The sequence below is a fragment of the Artemia franciscana genome, chromosome 12, assembly GCF_032884065.1.
Source record: "Artemia franciscana chromosome 12, ASM3288406v1, whole genome shotgun sequence".
Classification (NCBI taxonomy): Eukaryota; Metazoa; Arthropoda; class Branchiopoda; order Anostraca; family Artemiidae; genus Artemia; species Artemia franciscana.
Genome location: NC_088874.1, coordinates 13,712,656 through 13,736,502, shown reverse-complemented (window position 1 = coordinate 13,736,502; position 23,847 = coordinate 13,712,656). Strand labels below are relative to the sequence as shown.

Below are 23,847 nucleotides of genomic sequence, written 5' to 3'. Positions count from 1 at the left end.
GAGTTTCTCTTTCTTTACGTGTGTCACTATCGTCATCGTTATTTGTTTGTTTACACCAGGTGAAATGCTTTCACAGTTTTTATTACTTGCGCCATCACCACTGATATTATGATGAGAAATAGCTTCTCCTTGCAGCTCATCTAAATCCTCTTGCCCAGGAGTCTTTTTTTTCTATATTACTTGGTTCACCAAGAGGTTATGACGCTGCATCCTCCAAGAAAGATGTCAAGCTCTTGGAAACAGAGGCTGCACTCTTGCAGACAGAGCCTGTACATTCCAGAAAAAGGAGAAATGGCTTTTTCCGTCATTATAATCTTAGCTGCATATGCAGCAGAATCTAAAGCCTCTTTTACTGGAGTTTATTTTCCTTTACTTGCGTCTATATCGTCTTCGTTCTTTGTTTGCTCTATAGCAAACAAACGAAACGAAACTTGAAACGCTTTGAGATTTCTCACTACTTCCGCCATCATCCCTACTGCTGTGAATCAGGGTAGTATTATCAACTTTGATATCTTGCCCCATTTTAATTGGTTCCTTTGAGGCGTCAATAGTAGCAGTCTTGGCTGGTTTTGGTTCTCTCTTCTTCCTGGGTTCAGAGTTCTGTACGTCTGCACCTTCTTTCGGACGTTCACCTGTTTTGGACTCCTTCTATTTCTGAATGACCCACCAAGCTGATACTCCAGCACATGAGAATGGAATCGCGATTAGTAAAGTTTTAAAAATGAACATAGTTTGCGAAACAGATACTTTCTTGAAATGATTGACATTGTCAGTTGAATTATTCGTACGTTAAAAAATGATGTCAAGGTTGTCAAGCGGCTGATGTTTATACCGAACATGATGTCGTATTGTGTAAGCCACGTTAATGCTTTTATAATTTGGGATAGATTCCTAACTAAATATGACATCACACTAACGGTATTGTGCAGAAAGAGAAATTGGATTCAGGATGCCAAAATATACTTGAGAAATATTTCATCAGAAAAGACTTAGCACCGTGAAAATCAACTGTTGGGTCTTTTTCAACATTGATTCTAATACCTTTCTTGATACCTATAAAATGACCGAGCAATGTCACTTTGAGAAATCTATTCTGGTATCTCCGATCAAGAATATTCAGGATTTTCGTTCGGGGTGGGGGGTGGGGGGTGGGGAGAAAACATTAGAAACACATTAAAAGTTTTTTATTTGCATTTTGAGTCGACCAAAAATTTCGGAGACGGAGGTGACAGACCCAGTAACCCCCCTTGTCCCTGATTAAAATGATGACCACTAAATCTTCCCGGAAAACTTCTCAGAGAGAAAAAAGTCTCTTTTGAATCTCTATCTGAAGAAATATTCATATTACATTTCCACAAGTCCATAAACAGAGAGTCAATTGTACTTCAGACACAATTTTGATGGCTGGGGAGATACATAGCACAGAAACATGCATGAGAAGACTTTCTTAAATAATTCAAATTAGCTTTTTTTTTTTAGAAAACCAAAACAATTAGATTCCTGAAAGAAAACTACATTAAAAATAAAGTCCTCAACCACTTTTTTAGTTATTTAGCTTTTTTCTTATCTTAAGAGTCTATACAAAGACAACTAATATCCCTATCCATAATCAAACGGGTCTACAATTGGTCTCATTTCGGTACAAGAAGAGGGAGGTAGGACTATATTAGCCATTAGGGGAATTATAATGTTACACATCCGTTCTGCACTACAAAGGAGGGGGAGGGGTATACAAAAGTAGGTGGATTTATCTTAAAACCTTTCTTATGCTTCTATAGAGATTCAAAGTATCCACATCTTTAATTAAATCACCACTGTTTGGTTAAAGCTATATCTGGCTTAATTTATTCAACTGCCAGTTACAACTGAAATTCTTACTAAAATTATATAGAATTTGTTCCTGATAAATTATACTAGTTAATTCGGTAAATAAGGAAATTTGACGACGACTAGCTCAGCAGGCCGTAAACGGGTTTAGTATAAACTAAAGCTAAAAAGCACAAGATATTTTCGGTTAACTCGGGAGCACAAAAGAGCGAAAGGATCCAGCAAAATTTAGGGATTAAGGAACGACGTTGTACTTCTTTAATTGATTCTTCCTACTCCGTCAAAAACACCCTATACCCAATCCACTAGAATCTGTAGAAACTGATGAAAATTCTATTTCGGCCGAAGAAACAAAAGAAAAAGATGAAGCTTAAGACCCTAATTTGAGCAGTCACTAGATCCAGATTTAAAACAAAGGCATCTTAATGATTTAGTTCTTGACTTGGACTTGTCAAAGAAACAAGAAGAATTTGTGGGACAATCCCTTAACGGTTAGAATTTAATTGGAGAAGGCACCAAAGTATTTGTTTTGGAAACAGGTAGGAAAATTTTGAGGACTCTTACTTCCAGTAAGAGTTTTAATCTTTTTAAATGAAAGTTTAGTCTATTTTAATGAAACTTTAGCTTTAATGCATATGCCTCAACACAATCATACCAGAAGACTAGTATAGATTTTTAGATATCATCAAAAGACAGCCTTAAAACTACACTATTACATTAAAGTAAACAAATTGCCTTTTATGCCACTGGCTTAAAATCCAAATATGAAACGGTAATAAGAAATCAATTGATCACTTCTTCAATGCTAACATAAACACATAGTGATACAGAGGACAGAAACAATGTAATTTTACCGCATTGATTCCCGACAGCTGCTGAGATAGTTGCATAACGATGGCGATGACTAGTGGGTTTCGTAGTGAAGTGGTTCTTATGAGCTGACACAGGGTTGTACGGGCTTCAGCTTGCTCAGCTCGCTCTTCGGCTTTCATCTCTTCTATATCAGCTTCAATATGATGACTTGCACGCAATCGCCTTAGCGCTTAAAGTAAACATTATATTTAATAACTTTTTTATGGTAAGTTCAGACATACTGACTTTCGCATATTATAAGAATCACGCGCATTTTAGTTTAGGAAAAATCAAATTCTAGATCAATTTTTCGCTAATTTTGGTCCAAGAAACTAATTTTCAGAAGTTTTTGGGTTGCTCCATTACGGTTCGCTGATAACAACTACTTCTGGGCAATTAGAAAATTAAATTAATTAAAATCAAATTCTAGATCAATTTTTCGCTGAATTTGGTTCAAGAAACTAATTTTCAGATGTTTTTAGGTTGCTCCATTATGGTTCACTGATAACAACTTCTTTGGGGCAATTAGAAAATTAAATTAATTAAACTCAAATTCTAGATCAGTTTTTCGCCGAATTTGGTTCAAGAAATTACTTTTCGGATGTTTTTGGGTTGCTCCATTATGGTTTACTGATAACAACTACTTCGGGCAATTAGAAAATTAAATTAATTAAACTCAAATTCTAGATCAATTTTTCGCTGAATTGGTTCAAGAAACTACTTTTCGTTTTTTTGGGATGCTCCTTTATGATTCACTGATAACAACTACTTCGGAGCAATTAGAAAATTAACTTAATTGAAATCAAATTCTATATCAATTTTTGCTAATTTTGGTTCAAGAGACTACTCTTTGGATGTTTTTTGGGTTGCTCCATTATGGATCACGGATAGAAAACTACTTCGGGGCAATTAGAAAATTGAATTAATTAAAATCAAATTCTAGATCAATTTTTCGCTACATTTGGTTCAAGAAACTACTTTTCGGATTTTTTTGGGTTGTTCCATTATGTTTCACTGATAACAACTACTTCGGAACAATTAGAAAATTAAATTAATTAAAATCAGATTCTAGATTTGATTTTTCGCTAATTTTGGTTTAAGAAACTACTTTTCGGATGTTTTTGGGTTGCTCCATTACAGTTCACTGGTAACAACTAGGTTACTTTGAGGTAATTAGAAACTACACAACAATATTGTTTTTATTGAGATTACAAATTTTCAAAATCTCCAGCGAGCGTACTTTTAAATGGTACGTACTCAGAAATAGGTATATTGTCCAAAAATATGGAATGTTTGATATCACTACAAAAATGAACCATCAATACATTCAATTTCTTGGTGATCCAGACAAAATGGAATCAATTTTCTCCTTTAATTGTCTTCTTTGACTGATAAATAATTTTGTCGTCATAGCTTTTAAAACTTCGCTTTTTATTTTGAGTGTTTATGAGCTATTTATTACCTATTCATGGGCTATTATGTCTATTAATCTATTTATTATCATCTCTTTCCTCAGAAGTTTATTTTGTAGCTTTCAGTGAGCTATTTATAATCGTCCTTTCCGTAGTTTTCAGTTTTCTTTTCATTTATTTCCTATATTCCTCTGCGCACATTCATGAATGAATAAAGGGCATAAATAAATTATTATTACTACTTCAAGGCTGTATGTCAAACTATCTTTATCTGAAGCTGAACAGCTTAAAATGAGCCACAGTTTTAAGCTTTTTTATATTTTATTTTACTAAATAATCATAACAAAGTTCAAGACGGGCCTGAACAAGACTATTGGTCCGGAGTCCTACCTCCTACCCTCTCCCCTGGTCGTGTTTGTGTCAGAGCATATTATAAGTTAATTAATTTGTGATTGATTAAAAGTAATTTTTGTATCTCAAACTAGCTTTTGACTTTTTAAAATTAGTTTGACCTATATTCAATACATATTTTCCATTTCCTTCTAAGATGTATCTTTCTTGGCCTCCTCTTCTGTATTTTTAGTAATAAAATTGATAATTTCAAATTCGCTTTTGCCTTTTTAAAATTAGTTTGAGTTATTATGCAATAAAAACGTTCAAATGCTTTCTAAGACATACCTTTCCTGGCCTCCTCTTCCCTATTCTTAGTAATTAACAGATGTCTGGGAGATTCGGGGCAAAATGAAAATAGCACCAATTGAAGTATAGCAGGACATAACGTAATTCCTGAAAGGAAAAAGGTTTATTTTAATGATTAGATCACTGATGAACCAAAAAAAGAAGCTAATTTCCAAGACAATATATTAAAAGAAAAGCAATAGTAAAAAAGAAAGCAGACAAGTCACCTTCTAGTATGCTAATTACACAAAAATTCAAAAGTACACCTTTTGAATAAATATCAAGATTTTCAATTTTTTCTCAAATTTACTATACAGGTTTCTTATCCACGAAACCCGTTAAAGTTGAGATTTTGTATTCAAAAAGGCTGAGCGGTTATGAAAGATTTCTAGACCGGAATTAGGCTTCCTATCAAAAAAGATTAAATGTTTTCTTGGAAAGTAGAAAATTACAATTGTATCTGCCCAGGACCCCTCACAGCTGATAAAATGTTTCTTTGTTGTTGTTTTTTGCCTCATAACTATAATTAAAGCTGTAGAGGAATGACATTAAGACCGTGATTAAGTGAACTGATGGAACTCGAAAATCCCATGTTAAAATTGAAAATTTATATTCAAAAAGTACTCAAGTATTCATTGGCAGAAGATACCGCTTGTAATATCAAGCCGTAGCTTCTTGAAGATGCTATAAAATATTTGCTAGGATTTTGCTCTATTTCCTCTAATTGCTTAGAAATCTTAGAAAATGTCTAGCTCTTTTTCACTAGTGTACTCTATGAAGGATATTGCTTTTAGAACAAAATCGGTACTATCATGAGCAGAAGACAATAACCTGTAAGACGATTGCAACCATTTTTCTATGTGTTTTCCTGTTTTCGAACAGTCCCATAGAATATTTTCAGTTACCTGAAATTTTTACAAGTTTTTTGCCAGAAAGAATCGTTTCAGATCGCCCTAGAGACCAGATTGACAAGCTGGTATAATTAACCTGCTATTTCCACCAATGAATAAATGCTATTTGAAGGGTTTTTGACAATCGACGGTCTCTAGAGAATTGAGAGACAGAAGGCTACCCTAACTTCAATTTCGAAGCTCGATGTTTTCAAGTTCACTTAATCACGGCATTAATACTTAAATGAAACGCAAGTACCCAAAGACCAGCTGTGTCTCAGGGGCAGAGTGAGGACAAAAAACCCCTTAGTGGTCTTTATTTTATCACAATTCGTTCATAGATTTTTATAATCCTCAATATAACTAATCTTTTGACTCTTTTTGACAGTCCCTAATCCCTTGAAATAAGCACAGTCAACAGAATGAATTCCTGTGTAAGTACCTGTTTTTGCAGTACCAGTTTGGCAGTATTCAAACATTTAGTTAGTACAGTTTTACTTTTCTCCGAGTAAAGGAACTTTAGTCATGAAAGTAAAGAGACCCTTGACAAAACAATATCAAAGAGCTCGATATTTCGCCTAGTTTAGGAGTACATAATAATATTCAAAATAGGCAACATTATAACGACGTTTAAAAATGTCGCACAGGTTCATTGAAAAATAATTTGCTTGAGAGATAACCAAAACTATTGAAGGCAGATAAAGAATGCACTAAACAAATACACCCGATATGCTTAGAAAACATAGAGCTTCATCGAAAACAGCCCCTAAATATTTCACAGACCTTCTACAAATCACTACTTCAATACCGACATTTAACCCCTATAACCAAAGATAATAAATTCTAGACTAAGAAAATATCACAAAGGCTGACTATTTACAATTTAGTCTTAATTTGCTGACACGGGATCACTTCCAATATTGGCTATGTTTACGGACAATATATCCAACAACTGTTTTTCAGACCTACCATCTACAGCAAAATTGGTATCATCCGCAAACAATACTAGCTCTTTACTAGGTTTAGAGGCTACAATTTTACCAATGAACTCATTGAAGACACTAGACAGCAAGAAAAACATATCATTAATGCAAACAACGAAGATTAATGGTCCAAGAGAAGACCCCTGTGGGACCCGAAACTTAAGATTATAAAGAGCTTATTCTTTAACATTTAATTTTAAAAACGAATACCTCTTTGACAAAGGCAGGGCTATCAACTTTAACGCCCTTCCTCTAACCCCGCAGTTATCAAGCTTATTGAAAAAAATTTGATGATTCACAATATCAAGAGCTTTCAAAATGCCTTGAAACACGGTTATAGGCTTCAGTTTACTGTCCAATCCATCATTTATAGAAGTTGTTAATCACAGCACCACCAGTTCAACTGAATAACCTTATCTAAGTAAAGTACTTCGAAGTAAAAGTACTTCATAATCCCTAAAATCGTTTCATCATGTTATAAATTATTTTTTTTCAAAAATTCAAGGGAATGTTGGTAAGAGAGATATTACCCGGAGTTACAATAATCATCAGAATCACCACCTTTAAGCAAAAGCACAATCCTGGCCTTTTTAATGAGCTCACAAATGCACCAATTTTGAAACAACCATTGACCATTTCTACAAACTCAGATAAAATACATGGCTAAAAAAGCTTTATAGTCCTTAAAGACGCAAGATCACTCCCAAGTGGAAGTATTTTTCATTTCATCAATAACATTGGTTACTTTTGTTTATACTTCTCGTTTCTATTTTGTGATTAATATTTTTCTTTTTTTGAATTATAGGCTTCTTCCATGTATGAAAGTTTAACGAATGAATAATGAATCACTTTTTTTTTTAATATTGTTTTAATGACGCAAGTGACAGTCAGATTTTACCGTTTTTGTTGGACTTCCTCCTTTGCTCCTTCTATTTCTCCAATTTCTTGCAATAAAGAGATAGAACCCGACTGAGAAATGTCTCAGTCGGGTAATCTTGAACGAGTAGTCAACACATTTGGTTTATTTTCGGGCCCCGGCGTCATACACCATTCTTTTGATTTTATAATCAAAGCAGCATTTTTACCATTAGTGCAATAAGGGACTGAAGACCTGAGCTAGTGGGGGAGGCTAGGTATAGAAGCCTAGACAAATGAATACGGAAGGAATAATAAAATAGCAAATTTTTTTTCATGATTTAGGGAAAAACTTTTTGATTTTTGGGGAGTGGGGCAACGCCCCCTCAAACCCACTAACGTTCTTAAAATGAATTAGTTGATCAAAAAAAAAAAAAAAAAAAAAAAAAAAAAAAAAAAATAAAGCCAAACCGACCTCGTCAAACGACCAATCCCAAAATTTGTAATTAGAAGATAATAACTTTTAATTAGAAATTTTAATTACATTACTTAGTTCACAATTTCTAATCCTTTGAATCCTCGTTGTACGGCCGATAAGAAGAGCCAACAAGAACTTCATTTTAAAGCAATCTGACAAATAGCTAAAAACGGTTAGTTAATAGTGATAGGTTAGTTTTGAAGAAAACGAAGAAGAGAGAAACCACCAAGTAGCTTTGCACCGAAAGGTTGAAGGAACTGCGACCAGGTAGAAAACCGATGAACATAATCACCGTAATTATTTGTGATATTGAAAGACCGTAAACATGGAACCCAGTCAACCCATGGAAATCCAAAAGCACAACAAAAGGCCCTATGACCTTAGAATAAGGAATGCACACAAACAACCTAGTTTATACTGTTTACAATGAAGTTGATAATTGTATTAACAGTTATTTTTTTATTTTTGTTTGGAAACTATAATTGAAAAGGTTCAAAGAATTATAAGAGAAGCGAAACTATGAATACGTATTTTATAGACTTTTTTTTCACAATTAAGGTTCAATATGAAAAGCCTGTGAATGGTTCGACTCTACTTTTGCTTAACAAATCCAGAGAAAAACGGAACAAAAAACAGATCTTTTACAGATGTTTAAAAAAAACTGATTTTTTTCCTACATAAATACACAATAAAGGCTCAAAATGAAAAGCCTGTGCAAGGTTCGACTCTATTTTTACTTAACAAATCCAGAGAAAAAGGGAACAAAAAATCAGATATCTTACAGATATTTAAAAAAACAGATTTTTTTTCCTACATAAATACACAATTAAGGTTCAATACGAAAAGCCTGTGTATAGGACTCTATTTTTGCTTAACAAATCCAGAGAAAAGGGAACAAAAAACAGCGAGACATTTTATTACGACACTGAAACAAAACAAAGCTATGAAAAAGGATATTTCGAGACAGTTTCTGGGGCGAAAACCATGCTAATTACACACCTTTTTTGTATTTTCTCCCTATCTTTAATGTTGTTCCTGTCTTTGCATACATATATTGGAGAGAACCTGCATGGTCGTACAAAACTGTTTCATACTACTTAAGCGCCTATCGTATGGGGTAGAGAAAAAAGAAAAAGAAAGAGCAGGTGAAATAAGAGTATGGGAAAAGTATAAAGAAGAAAAAACACAGAAGGACTTGAATTGAAGGTTAGAAGGAAAAAAAGAGGCTATAAGAGAAGGACAGACGAATTGAAGAGAAAGAAAGAGAGAGAAAGAGAGAGAGAGAGAGAGAGAGAGAGAGAGAGAGAGAGAGAGAGAGAGAGAGAGAGAGAGAGAGAGAGAGAGAGAGAGAGAGAGAGAGAGAGAGAGAGAGAGAGAGAGAGAGAGAGAGAGAGAGAGAGAGAGAGAGAGAGAAGGATATAAATTAAATTCAGAAAGGTGAGGGTGTACCGAGAAGAAGATGCCATCCTTCAGGGTTGCCAAGGAGTTGCTGGATACCCAATACTTGTGACACGAGTAGGCCAATAGTAACTCCTAATTGATTAACTGTTCCGAGGCCACCTCTCAGTGTTAAGGGTGCAATCTCTGATATATACATTGGTACAAGGGAAGTATTTAAACCTAAAACACAAGCTAGGTTACAAAAAGACAATAAAGAAAAATAATATAAGGGAGCGACGGTGTATTAAAAATGAGGTCGGAGACAAACCTTTTCATGAGAGAACACTAAAATGAATTTCGTCTAAAAACACTAGATTTAGTTTCGACTTAAAAAAAAATATACGTGGTATACTCCCACTTTCATCGGTATGATCAAGTTTGTCCCAGCTCATATTAATGGTGACGCGCTTAAGAGAATTAAACTGAATTGTGAAAAAGCTGATCAATGTGGCAAAACCAGATCCTTTAAATTATACTTCTCATCCTGCCAGTATCTGAACCACGCCATGAAAAACCCTCCTAAAATTGACTTGGAGCTGTACCCCATCGAGGAATTTATCTTTCTCCCAAAGCGCTGTTTTAACTGCCAGAATTTTCGTCATATTTCTGCTACCTGCTCTAGCCAGCAAATTTGCTCTCGATGCGGAGAAGGAGGTCATGGCTCTAGCCCCGGCCAGTTCTGTGGAAACCCTATAGCATGCACCCTCTGCAAATCAAAACGCCACACTTGCCATTCCTTCAAGTGCCCCACAATAATAAAAATCGTCAGTGAGCTGAAGCGGCCCAATGTCTAATAGCCCAGCCTGTGTCAAAAATACGTCTTGGAACATGAACGGAGGAGTCCCCAACAAACTTGCCATAATTCAAAAATATTGTGCAGACTGTGACACTATGTTTATACAAGAACATATGCTCTCTCCTCACAATATTTCTCTCCTAAAGTTCTCGCACGAACTTACTTTTTACTTCGAGCCCGCAAAAATTCGGTCTTTCGGACGCCCCTCCGGTGGCTTGGCAATTATTTGCCACCCGTATATTGAAAGTAAGGTGTTATTTACGCATGATCACTTCTTGGCTATATCTTCCGGCAGTATCGCATTCTTCAACGTATATCTTCCTACAAACTACCATGATGACAAATCGGAGCGAAAGTTTATGAACGCAGTTCGCGAACTAGCGAAGTGCCTGAAGTCTGTGACCCAGAGAGATTTGCATTGCGTAGTCATGGGGGACTTCAACTCTGCGTCAACCCAAGAACAACAAGTGGAAAGTAGTAAGTGAATGGGATAAAATTAATACTACTTTGCATCATCAGGTGCTGAACTCACTTCTTGTAAAGATATGAATCCCCTTCTATTTACTCCAAGTGAATTCGAATTTTGATCCCGCGGATGCGAGAGTACTCATCAATATATTTTGTGCCGAGATTACTCACTCGCTTCTCGTAGCTGAAAAAAAAGCAGTTCCTACTAGAAAGGTTAAAATGAAAACAGAAATTCACAAATTCTCGCAAAATCCGGCCCTAGTTAAGTGTTGCAACGATGCTAAGTTTTGGTTTAGAATCTGGCAAGATTGTGATAGGCCCAAATCCGGTCCTGTTAACTCTGACCGTTTATGGACTAAACGAAAATTTGACAAGCAACTGAAAGCTCATCGTACCAAATTAAAAGAAGAGTACTCCTCCAGAATCGTAAGTGACCCAAAACTAATCTGGAAAGCCCGGCTGAGCGAACCGGTCGCCGGAAAACCCCATGATTCGATTAGCGAAAAAGATTGGGAATCGTACTTTCCCAACGAATTCAGTGCCCCCGACCCAAATACGTCTAATCCCTTCACGAACCGGCTAGAATCGGTATTATCCAGCCAGTGTGTCCCTGATTTTGTCGTTACTTACGGAAGCGTACATGAAGCTATTTTAAAGCTGAAGAAGAAACATTCCCGTGGTGTAGACGAACTGTGCGCGCTAAATCTGCTACACGGTACTACTATGCTTATTGAATATCTGACACTGCTACTCCAGATTATTTTCACCACTGGTATAGTGCCTGATTCTTTTTGTGTCGGTTTGCTCTCGCCCATCCTTAAAAAAGGGAAACCAACAGACCAATGCCCTTCGTACAGGCCAGTCACTGTTGCTCCAGTGCTCTGTAAAGTCCTAGAGATCTTAGTCTCAAAAGAAATTCAATACTCGTGCCGAATGCCTGACCACCAGTTCGGTTTCCGACCGGGTCTGGGTTGTGCTCACGCTCTCTTCAGTCTTGCCGCTATTCTAGCAGATTCTCACGAATCTGGTGACCCTATAGTGATTGGTGCTTTTGATGTGAGTAGAGCGTTTGATTCGTCGATTCACGCTCAGGCCCTTTTAGCTGCTTAACAGCAAGGTGTAAACCTCCGTGTCACTAGCGTACTGTACGATATGTATTGCCGTTTAAAAGCGCGTATAAAAATAGGTAACCGCATCACGTCAGTGGTTGTTCCAGTAAAGAAAGGTGTCCGTCAGGGTTCCTTATTATCCCCAAGTTTGTATAATAACAGTGTTTTAAATGCCCAGGTATGTGTAAATGTTTCATGTATCTCCAACAATATAAATGTGTCGCTACTTACATATGCGGACGATCTATTACATCTAAGTCGGTCTATTAGGGGTCTGCAATCGAACTTCTCCATCCTGCGTGATGAATACCGAAAAATCGGCCTGGCTTTCAATACTTCTAAATCTGCAGTTCTTTTTTTCAACGATAGTCCTTCTCAGCCTGAATACCTCCTGCTGGGTAGCGAGTCAATTACCGTTTCATCTCACGTCGTGTATCTGGGTTTACCCATAGGCCGTAATCTTACTGAAACTCGTCTACTGCTCGTCAAAAACGTCGAGAAAAAACTCCGCACCGCGTATGGGTCTATCGTCGCCAGCAGACTCCTCTTATGCCGAAAGTATCTCGCGAATATGTATAACGCTGTCGCACTGCCGCATATTTTATATATCGCGCCATTTTGGAATTTATTAACTGACACCCACAAACGCAAGCTCCGGTCCTTTTATTTTAGGTTTACGAAGTTCCTGCTGCGATGCCCTTTGTGGACGAGAAATACTTATATGATTGATAAACACAGGATTGCAGACCCCAGTATCGCGGTAAACCGGTTGATTTCTAATTTCCAGGCAAAATGGAACCACCCCTGGCTTAAACATTTCTACAGTTCTTGATTATGTATTTTTCCATGTTGTGTTTTAAATTTCTCTCCGTTTTTCGTCTCTTTTTTTTTCTTTTATTTTTTTTTTCATTGTACTCCGTTTTGTTCCAAGTGAAAAATACGGGTAATAAATATTTTACTTACTTACTTACTAAAAAATTACACTAAGGATAGCTTGGACTAGAACGTAAAACTAACAGTAAAAACCGATTGATATTTTGCTTAACTTTCAAACTGATTTATCTGTATCGGTTACGTTTTAAAACGTCAAAAATACATAAATGCATAAAACCAATCCTCTTTCTCTCTTTATTCGAATATGGGAGCCTTTCTACATATTTTAGGTACATGCAAAGTATATGTAGGTTGTTTAGATAATTTTTCACCGTGAGCACATATTTTAATACAGATACTTAACACACCTTAATTACCTAATATCGTTAAGGACAAGACGAAACCAGGGTTGTTCTGAATTCTCTGAGAAACTCGTTCGAAACACGACTTTTTTCTAATTTAGATGTTTTACAAAAATAGAAACTATTTTTATAGAATCTTTCAGTCTTTCACATGGTGGAGCTAAAAGCTTCGAAAACCTTCCCGGCCCTATTTTGGGCTGTATATCCGTTTTACAAATATCCCCCCTCCAAAAATACTAGTTCATGAATTATATTATATTTGATGGGTGAACGGATAGAGGCAGGTACTTGGAAACAATTACCCGGACCCTAATTTTGGCTTTAGGTTCATTCCTCAATCCTTCTTTATCTAGTAGTAGTAGAATAATTCACCATGAATCAAAACAGAACATCTCTCACTCCCACACCAAAAGCTAAGCTTAAAAGGACACCAAACACAACTATCCTCTGAAAAAAAGAAGAGGAAGTATTCATACAAGAAGAAGAAATGGGAAAACTTTCAAAAAAAGGAAAATTAGATAAATACCACAAGATGTTATTCGCTATTTTTCTTTTAAATTATAGGACGCCGATTTTTTAAGGTTTGCCTTTTTCACATTTGTTTTACTTAAATTCGTCTCTATGAATAATTTTTCGCTTCTACAATTGACAAAGTTATTGAAGAAGAAGAAGAAGTAATGATATAAGAAGATGAAAAAGGAAAACTTTCAAAAAAAGGAAAATTAGATAAATACCATAAGATGTTATTCACTATTTTTCTTTTAAACTATAGGTTGTCGATTTTGGAAGTTTCGCCTTTTTCAAATTTGTTTGACTGAAGTCCGTTCCAAGAATAATTTTCGCTTCTAAAATTGATAAATTTACTAAAGTAGAAGAAGAAGTAATCATAAAAGAAGAAGAAAAATGAAAACTTGTGAAAAAAAGAAAATAAGATAAATACCACAATAAAATCCAATAATAAAACGGCCGATGATGAGCATTTCATAGGAGTTGGGATACTTGCAAAATCCCATCAAACAGGCACCAGCAATACCCATTAAATTGTTGAGCAACAAACCTCTTTTTCTATAAAAATAAACGACAATTGAACAATAAAACATATTTGGACAGAAGTTAAAGTATGTAGACAAAAAGTAAAATTCAAGTGATCAATTTAATATAAAAATTCACAGGAGCTTTTCAAAAATAACTTGATTGAGCTACTCCACTGAGTTATTTCAGGCACAACAAAGCCCACTTAACCCTTTTCAGTCATTCCTACCTCAGTTTACAGACAAAGCTGGTTAAATTGCCTTGATTTTTCAAAAAGCTTTGATTTTTTTTAAATACTTTTGACCAACTGTTGTTATTTGGATGAAATTTTTCCCCTTTTTTGCAATTCGTCAAAATAAACGGGGACCATTAATAGTTTTCGAGGGACTATGTACCGTGTATATAAAAACATACTATAGTCTTAACCTCACTTTTTAAACTATTAGCCTCAATTCCATCTTCAAGTTAAATCTAGAAACTAGTAAATACCAACTTTTTCTTTTGATACGAATTACAGCCCTCCTATATAATCTAGTGCCCGTACCAGTCCCGCAAGTCTTCAAGTTATGACCAGAGATAAGGCAAACATTACTGGCACAATCACACAAGCAGTAATATTAGCAGTCTCTTAATCTTATGATCAATACCGTATGGATTAGAACTGTGTTAATGTTGGACACAAAATTATGGAGTGTATCAGAATTGCTATTTCCTTTTTATAGATCAAAACCACCTAATCAAATATGTTATTTATTCCCAGTTTTACCAACATGTGCAGTAAAGTTTCACAATAAAAACACCAAATCTTAGGTAGGAACCTTACATATTTATTACGTTAACCACGTGAAAAAATCGTCTGAGTCACAATTAGTGTCTATGTCACTCGGCTCTACGGGAGCATCGACTAATATATCGTATCAGTCAAGTCTATGACTCAGATGTTGCACTTTCTAATCATACAACGTGCAACTATGCCTCTAGTATCTATTTATTAACCATTTTATCCCTCAGGTCAAGCAAGACTCGCAAACTTCCTTATTCAGCTTCTTATTCAACTTCCTTATTCAAACTTCCTTATTCCCATGGCGTCAATTCACAAAAATTAGAGGAAGGGGACATAGATACGTTTTTTAAAATATAAGGATGGGCATTTTTTTTTCAATTTATTCAGTAAAAGTATTTAAAAAAGGCCGTTTTCAAAAAGGACTCCGAAAAAATTGTGGCTTTCAGAAACTAGAGAGGGAAATCTTTTTTTTTTGGAGTGCGGGAGGGAGGCAAAACACCCCCCCCCCCCCAAAAAAAAATTACGCCACTGGTTTATCCTATATCCTACTCATCTTTCCCACAAGAATAAATATATTCTATATAGCCTTATTTTATGCTTCTCATTCTTGGAATCTATGAGACTCGATCTCGTCTTTTCTAACACCAAGGGATTTAGGAGATAAATAGTAATTTCTTTTATAGCAATTACTTTGATCGATGACCGAAAATCCTTTGGTATCAGAAAAGACAAAATTGAGTCTCAATGCCCACTAATGAGAAAAGGCGAGGACTGATCAAAATCGGAAAACAATGATAGAGAAGAAAGAATCCTAAGTGATATTAGAAAGCCGAGAGAATCAAACACATAACCCTTTTTGAAATAACAGGGTGATTTGTGTTTAGATGTAGTAACGAACATTGAAGAGCTATTAGAAAACATCATGCACCGCACGTCAAACACTTCTCGGTAACGAACTGTAAGTAAGGAGCGACACGGACTGATAGAAACCAAAACTCTAAAAACGGAGTTTGATCACAACGTTCATATGAAAAAACAGCTTTTTTCTGCAAAAATCGGTATCGAATATGTAAAAATCATTGAGTTTACAAGTACTTATCAAAAGTTACGAAGATGAAGATGAATAAAAGATGAAGTTATTTTCAAGAAAATTGTACCATTATTTTGAGTACATTAGTGAACCCCTTTTCCAGTGCTTTCAAACACCTGATTTGGCTTTTTTCGAGGAGAAAGATAACAGATGACTGTTTATACATTTTTTTTTGTTTCCCACAAGTGATCATTTCGGGCCAAGAGAATCAATGCCAAGCACCAGCGGCAGAAAAACCAAAAAAGCAAAAGCCGCAAAGAACCAAGAGAATCAAACAAAAATCTGTTTTTTAAATAACAGGGATGATTTGTGGTTCACTGTAGTTACGAACATTGGAGAGCTGTTACAAAAAAATCAAAAAAATCATGCACGACATATAACAAAGATATTATAAGGAAATTCAAGCAACAGATTACATGTAATAAGATAGGTGATAAAATTAAAATCCAAAAAGAGAAAAAATTACCACCGCCTAGTCAGTTTCTAGAAGTCGGTACAATAATAAAGTAGGCATAATAGCGGAGAAAAATTAACAAATTAAAGTAGAAATACTTCAAACAGGGAATTTTAACATGTTTCACTTGTTTTCAATAAAAATAAACTTTTAGCAAATATTTGACTCGTCAAAAGCTACAAGCCGGAGAAAATTTGCCTGGTTTTCGAAAAAAGGAGAAATATCTCTAAAAAGTCAAACTACCGTAATGAAAATCCTATCGTAGAGGTTTCAAGTTCCTGATTACAAAAAATGTGGAATTTTACATTTTTTGTAGGAAAAAAAAAATAAGATTTGTTATTTTTTTTTTTTCATAGTGCGACCATATCGAACCAATAGTCCTAGAATATAGAGATGGGGCTCATTCGAACGGAAATTAAAAGCTCCAGTGCCCTCTTTGACCAACCAAAAAGATTGTACCACGAGACTGTAGTGTTTTCTACAATTGTATGGCACCAAACTACGATTTTACCCCAAAGAGGACCAAATTGCAATTGATCGAAAATTCTGATATAGCAAATCAGCTTAAAAGTATCAAAAATTATGTACTGAATAATCGCAGGAAGTAAAATAGAAGGTATAACCGTACGGTGGCACATCACTGAAAGCTATCTAGTCCATAAAAGATAGATGGTTAACATGGACATTTATTTTAATGTTTAATTAAACTAATTTGATTCAGTTGATTTTCATGAAATCGCGTTTAGCTTATTAAATAAAAAAACAAGTTTTTTTTACTGCAAGTAAGGAGCGACATTAAAACTTAAAACGAACAGAAATAATTCCGTATATGAAAGGGATTTTCCCTCTTCAACCCCTCGCTCTTTACGCTAAAGTTTAACTCTTTTTCACAACTCTACTTTTTAAACAATAAAAGACTTTATCGCAAACAGCGAAGGATTAAAGAGGGGAAAATCCCTTTCATATACGGAATAACTTTTGTTCATTTTAAGTTTTAATGTCGCTCCTTACTTACAATTAAAAAAACTTGTTTTTTATTTAATTTCCGAACGTTTGTGAATTAATACATGTTTCGATTTTGGCTCACCGCACATGAATAACTAAAATGAAATTGCATTTTATTTTTGGCTAAATAGCTTTCTCATAGTTTTGATCGGACGATTTTGAGAAAAAAGGAGTGGGGGAGTAGGCCTAGTTACCCTCCAATTTTTTGGTTATTTAAAAAGGCAACTAAAATTTTTAATTTTTTTACGAACGTTTTTATTAGTAAAAATATACGTAACTTACGAATTAACTTACTTGACGAACTTCTATATTCGTATATTTTTATTGCGTATATGAGGGGATTCGCTCCCTCGTCAATACCTCGCTCTTTACACTAAAGCTTGAATATTGTTCCAATTCTTTAAGAATGACCCCTAAATCACAAAGGCCGTAGAATAAATAGTTGAAATTCCTAAAAATACTTTAGCGTATAGAGCGAGGTATTGTGGAGGGGAAGAACCCCCTTGTATACGCAGTAATTTCAGTTCGTTTTAATGCTGCTCCTTACTTCCATCTGAAACAACCTTTTCTCATTTTTTTTTAAATAATGCTAGAAAATCCTAGGGCCCCTTCAGGGAAATTCTCTTCCCTTGTGATGAAGTCCTCCATGGACATATCCTCCGACGTAACCCCCTCCCCCCTCAACACGAAAATGTCCCCCTTAAAATGTCTGTACAATTCCCAATAACCATTGCTATATGTAAACAATGGTCAAAGCTTGTAACTTAAAGCCCCTCCCCCGGGGACTGTGGGGATTAGGTTGTCCCGAAAGACATAATTATTAGGTTTTTCGACTAAGTTGAACAAAATGGCTATCTCAAAATTTTGATCCGGTGACTTTGAGAAAAAAATGAGTGTGGGAGGAGGCCTAGGTGCCCTCCATTTTTTTGGTAAGTTAAAAAGAGCACTAGAACTTTTAATTTCTATTAGAATGAGCCCTCTCGCGACATTCTAGGACCACTGGATCCATACAATCACCCCTAGAAAAAAAATAAATAAAAAAAAATAAACATGCATCCGTGATCTGTCTTCTGGCAGAAAATACAAAATTCCACATTTTTGTAGAAAGGAGCTTGAAACTTCTACATTAGGGTTCTCTTATATGCTGAATTTGGTGGTTTGATTTTCGTTACGATTCTTTGACTTTTAGGAGGTGTTTCCCCCTATTTTCTAAAACAAGGCAAATTTTCTCAGACTCGTAAATTTTGATGGGTAAGACTAAACTTGATGAAACTTATGTATTTAAAATCAACATAAAAATGCAATTCTTTTGATGTAACTATTGGTGTCAAAATTCCATTTTTTAGAGTTTCGATTGCTATTGAGCCGGGCCACGAACTGTTTGATAATTGCGTATCAGCTATTGGGAAAGAGGGCCGGTGGGCCATCGTGTAAGCGGGGGACGGGGGTCAGATGCTTAAAACAGTGCATTTCAATCTCCAATTTGTCTAACTCTCTAAACACCTTCATATAAATACAGAAAGGGGCAAGGGATGTGGTAGAAATTAATGTCTCATCTCCCTTCACTTAGACTGAGCCTGGATAAGGGTGCTGTGTGGTGATACCTCCCTTCTTGTTGCAGAAAAATGTTTATAATGTTTATTTCAAAGCTTCATTTAACTAAACTGATTTGCTTCATATTTCATACACAAAATTATACACATGGATATGCAAGTGCGCATTAGCATTACAAAGGAGGAGTGATGGGTCATTTTGTAGGCAGGGAGGGGGAGGGCAGACGCCTAACAGAATATATTTCAATGCCCAAATATCCCAACTCTGTTTGATCTTTCAGATAAATATAGATTTATGGGGAAGGGGTTGGGTGAAATTGGTATAAAATCCCTCTTTATTCTCGAAAAATGTTTGGCCTGAAACTTAATTCAAGTGATGCTAGGAGGGGATTAATAGTGCCCCTTCCATTGCAACAATCTTTTCTGTATAGCATAAAATATTATTATTTTAATATTTTATTATTAAGTATGATTTCCTTTCCTTGTTTTTAGTATATCTTTTAATTTATACGATTTGAATTAAAATGGAATAGTTGTGGGAATCAAGTCATGGCTAATTGTTGAAAAAGCCATGACAAATAGTCCAATGGAGTGAGAGGCAATTCTAGGATTAATCGCCCCATATTAGGATTGTGTAAAATGAGGTTAGTTCATTTGTTAATAGATATGTCTATCTATTATCCGTCCATGCGTCATTCTTAGGATAGTCATAGTCACAATTATGTAGATAGTCATAGTCATAATTGTGAAGAGACAGCCCCCTTCCGATACAGAATAATTTCTGTTCATTTTAAATTTTAATGTTGTTCCTTACTTTTAGTTGAAAAAAGTTGTTTTATTCTATTTCATTTCTTACCCTTTTTCACCTCATGGTAGGATATGCCCTTCCCTCCCCTCCCGCCCTAATATAATTTAATATTTCTCCTGAAACATTCCCCTGGAAACTTTCCTTCCCAGAGAAAATCCTCCCCTTCCCCGTAGAAAATTACCCGGAAAATTGTCCGTGTGTTTCATAATAAAAAATACTATAAGTGCAGGACAAATCGCATAACTTACAGCCGTTTCCTCAGGGCTCTGGAGGGTAATGTCATCACCAAAGGCATAATTATTGGATGTTCCAACAAGGCTGAATAAAATGGCTATCTTAAAATTTTGATCAGACGTGTTTGGAGTACCAATGAGCGTGAGAGGGGGCTAATTGTACTCTAATTTTTTCGGTCACTAAAAAAGAGCAGTCGAATTTTTTATTTCCGTTCAAATGAGATGTCTTCCAATTTTCTAGGACCATTGGTTCGATTCGACCACCCCTGGGGAAAACAAATAAATAAACACGCATGCGTGATGATTGTTGTGCCAAAAGATACAAAATTCCACATTCTTGTAGATAGGAGCTTGTAACCTCAACAGTAGGGTCCCTGATATGTACAATCTGATGGTGTCATTTTCATTAGAATCGCTTGACTTTTTAAGGATATTTCCCTCCTTTTTTGAAAATCAGGCAAACTTTTCTCAGGCTTGTAGCTCTTGATAAGTAACGTTAAACATAATGAACTTTATATATTTGGAATCCGCATGAAAAGTCAATTCTTTTAATATGATTAAAATGCCGTCTTTTAGTTTCGGTTACTATTGGGCCGAGTCACTCCTTACTTACAGTTCGTTACCACAGTTTGTTACCAGGAACTGTTTGATATGTTACCATTATTATTACTAGCTGTTCACTGGTACCAGGAGGCTGAACGATCTACCAGCTGCTATTTGTGACTAGCTCAGCATTTTTCTGTAAGAGGTAGACTTAAAAGGTGGCTAAAAAGGACTCTCTTGTTTTCCCCAAACATGTAAATTTGTTAAGTTTATCCGTATTACCAGGGTTTTCTAAAACTTTTTTATTCAGTTACACACTAATTCGAACCAAATTTTTCTTGTTTAAAATTCTTTTCCACTTCACTTTTACATAATGACAGCAAACAAAGAATTCCAATCATAGCAAGTTTAACGTTAAGATCAACAGTCAAATCACAAGAAATCTGCTTAGTCGCCAACCTTGACATAGGTTGTTTTGTGAATAACAAGAAAAAAAAGAATAAAAAGAAGAGGTTAAAAGCGTCAGAACTAGACTATTACCTTCCCAGTTTATTGGCAAGAATTCCGCCTCCAAATCCTCCAATCATTCCTCCAACGGCAAAAATTGCCACAGCTATGGCATAAATCACAGTTGCTCTGTTTCTCACCTCTTCTTTGATTCCCCCATACCGTTTTGTATATGCTTCCACAATAAAATCTTCTATCACCTATGTGAAAAACATAATCATAAGGAAAGTTGCATCCTGTAGTTTAAAAACAAATTCTAAAGAGGAGGGGTTTTACTTAGGGAATCTAGTGTCACACCGCTAGATAAGAGATTTTTTTTCGTGTGAGCGAATTTAAAGTTTGTTTCTGATTCAAATCTAAGTTCACGGCTTGTTTTTCAAGCCGGCAAAGTTGTGTTTAAAACACAATCAAAAGTTTACTGTTCACAGACTGGCAAAAATGAATAAAAAGTTTTTTTTATAAGCATTATCAGAAGTTCGAAATAAACTTTAAATTTAGTAAAAATGCACGAAAGGTGTTCGTTTTTAGATGAGCATCCAAAGGAGTCTGCCCTTTCTTGACAAAGCTCAAAAATTAAAGTTCATAACAAAAAAAATTTCAATCATCTAAATAAAGGTTCTAACAAGAGTCGAATTTCTCTTCATGAACCTGATTTCACACCATCAGATGAAATATTTTTTCACGTGGGCAAATGTTACGTATGCTTGCGTTTCAAATCAAAGTTGACATACACAAATTTCCGGTCACCGAAGTTGTATCTAAAATAATCAAAACTGTTTACGCACTGGTAAACTTCGGAAAAATTCTTTTTCAATCAGACGTGCCCATGAAAATTCAAACGACGACGTCAACTGATCGTTTCATTTTACAAATTTACCGTCTTTTGTCAGAACTTAACTTTTGAAATTTTTTGGAAACCAAGGTAAGCTTTAGTAAATATTTGCACGCATTTTTAAAACCAATTATATGTATAATGTGGCAGTTGTAAAACGTTTAAAACACCTCCAGGGTAATAAATTCGTTTTTTTCTAAATTCTCCAGTTCATAGTACAATTATTACATCACTTCTGCCACTTTGTACCCGCACATTTTTATAGCAAAATTTCTCCTGAATTATTAAGGGATTCCTTTTTCTCCACACTGGGATGCAGCCACTCTTACTGCGTAAATTTCTTATTTATAAATTATTTCATTCTAGGATAGCATTCCCAGCCTATTGTAGGTCATTTTTAAGATAAGGCTCATCTTCATTTTCCCTTGGTAGGAAAAGTTGCCCACGATACCTTAGAACAAGTAACAAAATAAGGTGTTACGAAATATGATAGGATTGGCCAAAACCCATCATGGCTCATAGATTTAGACGTCGCTAGCCCAAACACATTTTATAGCCTACATGTTTCACAAATAAGTTCAAATTAAGGGGAATTTCTAAATTAGGGGAAAGTCAATAAGCATATTAAAACAAATTAAAAGAAAGCTATTGGGAATTAGATTAGATTTAGCTTAGCAGAAACTATCCAGCCAATTAATACAAACCTCCATTATTTATACAGACTATCCAGAGCTGCTACGACTACATTTACAACGACATCTTCTATCGCAACTTCTCATATCTAGGCCATTTTTAAAGCAATGAGACCTGCAGCGACGGCAGATTGGTTCAACAGAATCTCTACCGAACCTGCCCCACCCCCAATCCCACTGTTACCACAATATTTATTCCTAGCATAACTATTCCGATCATCAAGTCTCCTAAGACATCTTTTCTCTAGATTATTATTACTACCACGAATACAACTACCTTTACTACCACGAGACCTATCCCGATTGCCCCCAATACGACTATTTCTATCAGGATTATTCTTATAATGGCTACACTTACCGCGCCTACTCCTAGTATAACTACTCACATTGCCACTTCTACTCTATCAATTAAGATTAGCTGCTATTAACAACTCAATGACAAACCAAGGCATCTGAGTCTGTTACTTTGTGCCCGCTCATTCTACACCCCAATCCGTTAGTCGGTAGAACCGACTAACGGAGAAGTAGTGACTCATACACGTATGCAAAAATTTACAGAAACGATTAGATATATGGTCCCAGATAGAAAAAATAGTATTTTTAAACTGGGACTTTGCTGCCCAGATTGGTACGAATAGGGACTGCTTAAGGAAATTTGGTGTAGGGAAGGAAATTAACATCAGCAATAAACTGCTACATTTGTATAGGTAAACATCAAGTTAATATTAGCTATGATAATTATTTAGATTAATTTGCCAAAATTACTGTTAATATTAAATAAAATAAATTACGACTGCTCAAACGCCGAGATAAATTAATTATATATTCAGTTTTTCGAAGAAAAAAAAAAACAAAAAACGACAACGAAGTTAAAACTAAGAACGGGCAAAAATTCGCTTGGATAAAATGGCAAACCTAAAGCACGCAGATATTACAATAAATAATTAAGTAAAGGCGGAAATGAACAGGAGCTGCTATGAATAAGTGTGGTGTTCCAGCTCCCCTCAAACCACCTCGAACTAAAGTTTCCAATGTCCTCCAATTTCGGAGGGGGGGGGCTTCATCCAATAGAATAATTTTATCCAATAATTTGTATCAAATACAACTCAAATTCCTAAAAAAATTTGTCGATACCAGCATATTTGTCAGTTTTACAAGTTTTATTCCCAAATAGTTTTACTTCGACCTATTACTTACAATTTTAATTCATTAAAATCATTTTTCTTTTAAAATATACTGTTCAAATCCAAACAAATACAAAAACGCATCTAATGACACTCAAGCTCTACAT

General features: G+C 35.3%; 1 protein-coding gene across 5 annotated transcripts in view; it reads right to left on the bottom strand.

Moving 5' to 3' along the window:
* LOC136033716 (glucose transporter type 1-like) overlaps positions 1-21,232 on the bottom strand; it is a gene marked incomplete at its 5' end in the record, with an annotated part of 56,276 nt that extends 35,044 nt beyond the window's left edge. For all 5 annotated transcript variants that reach the window (XM_065714598.1, XM_065714595.1, XM_065714599.1 and 2 more), the window contains 5 exon segments: positions 2,682-2,869; positions 4,770-4,877; positions 9,425-9,595; positions 13,964-14,088; positions 21,066-21,232. In XM_065714598.1, coding sequence (XP_065570670.1) covers positions 2,682-2,869; positions 4,770-4,877; positions 9,425-9,595; positions 13,964-14,088; positions 21,066-21,232 — 759 coding nt within the window.
* Positions 21,233-23,847: the final 2,615 nt, after the last annotated feature.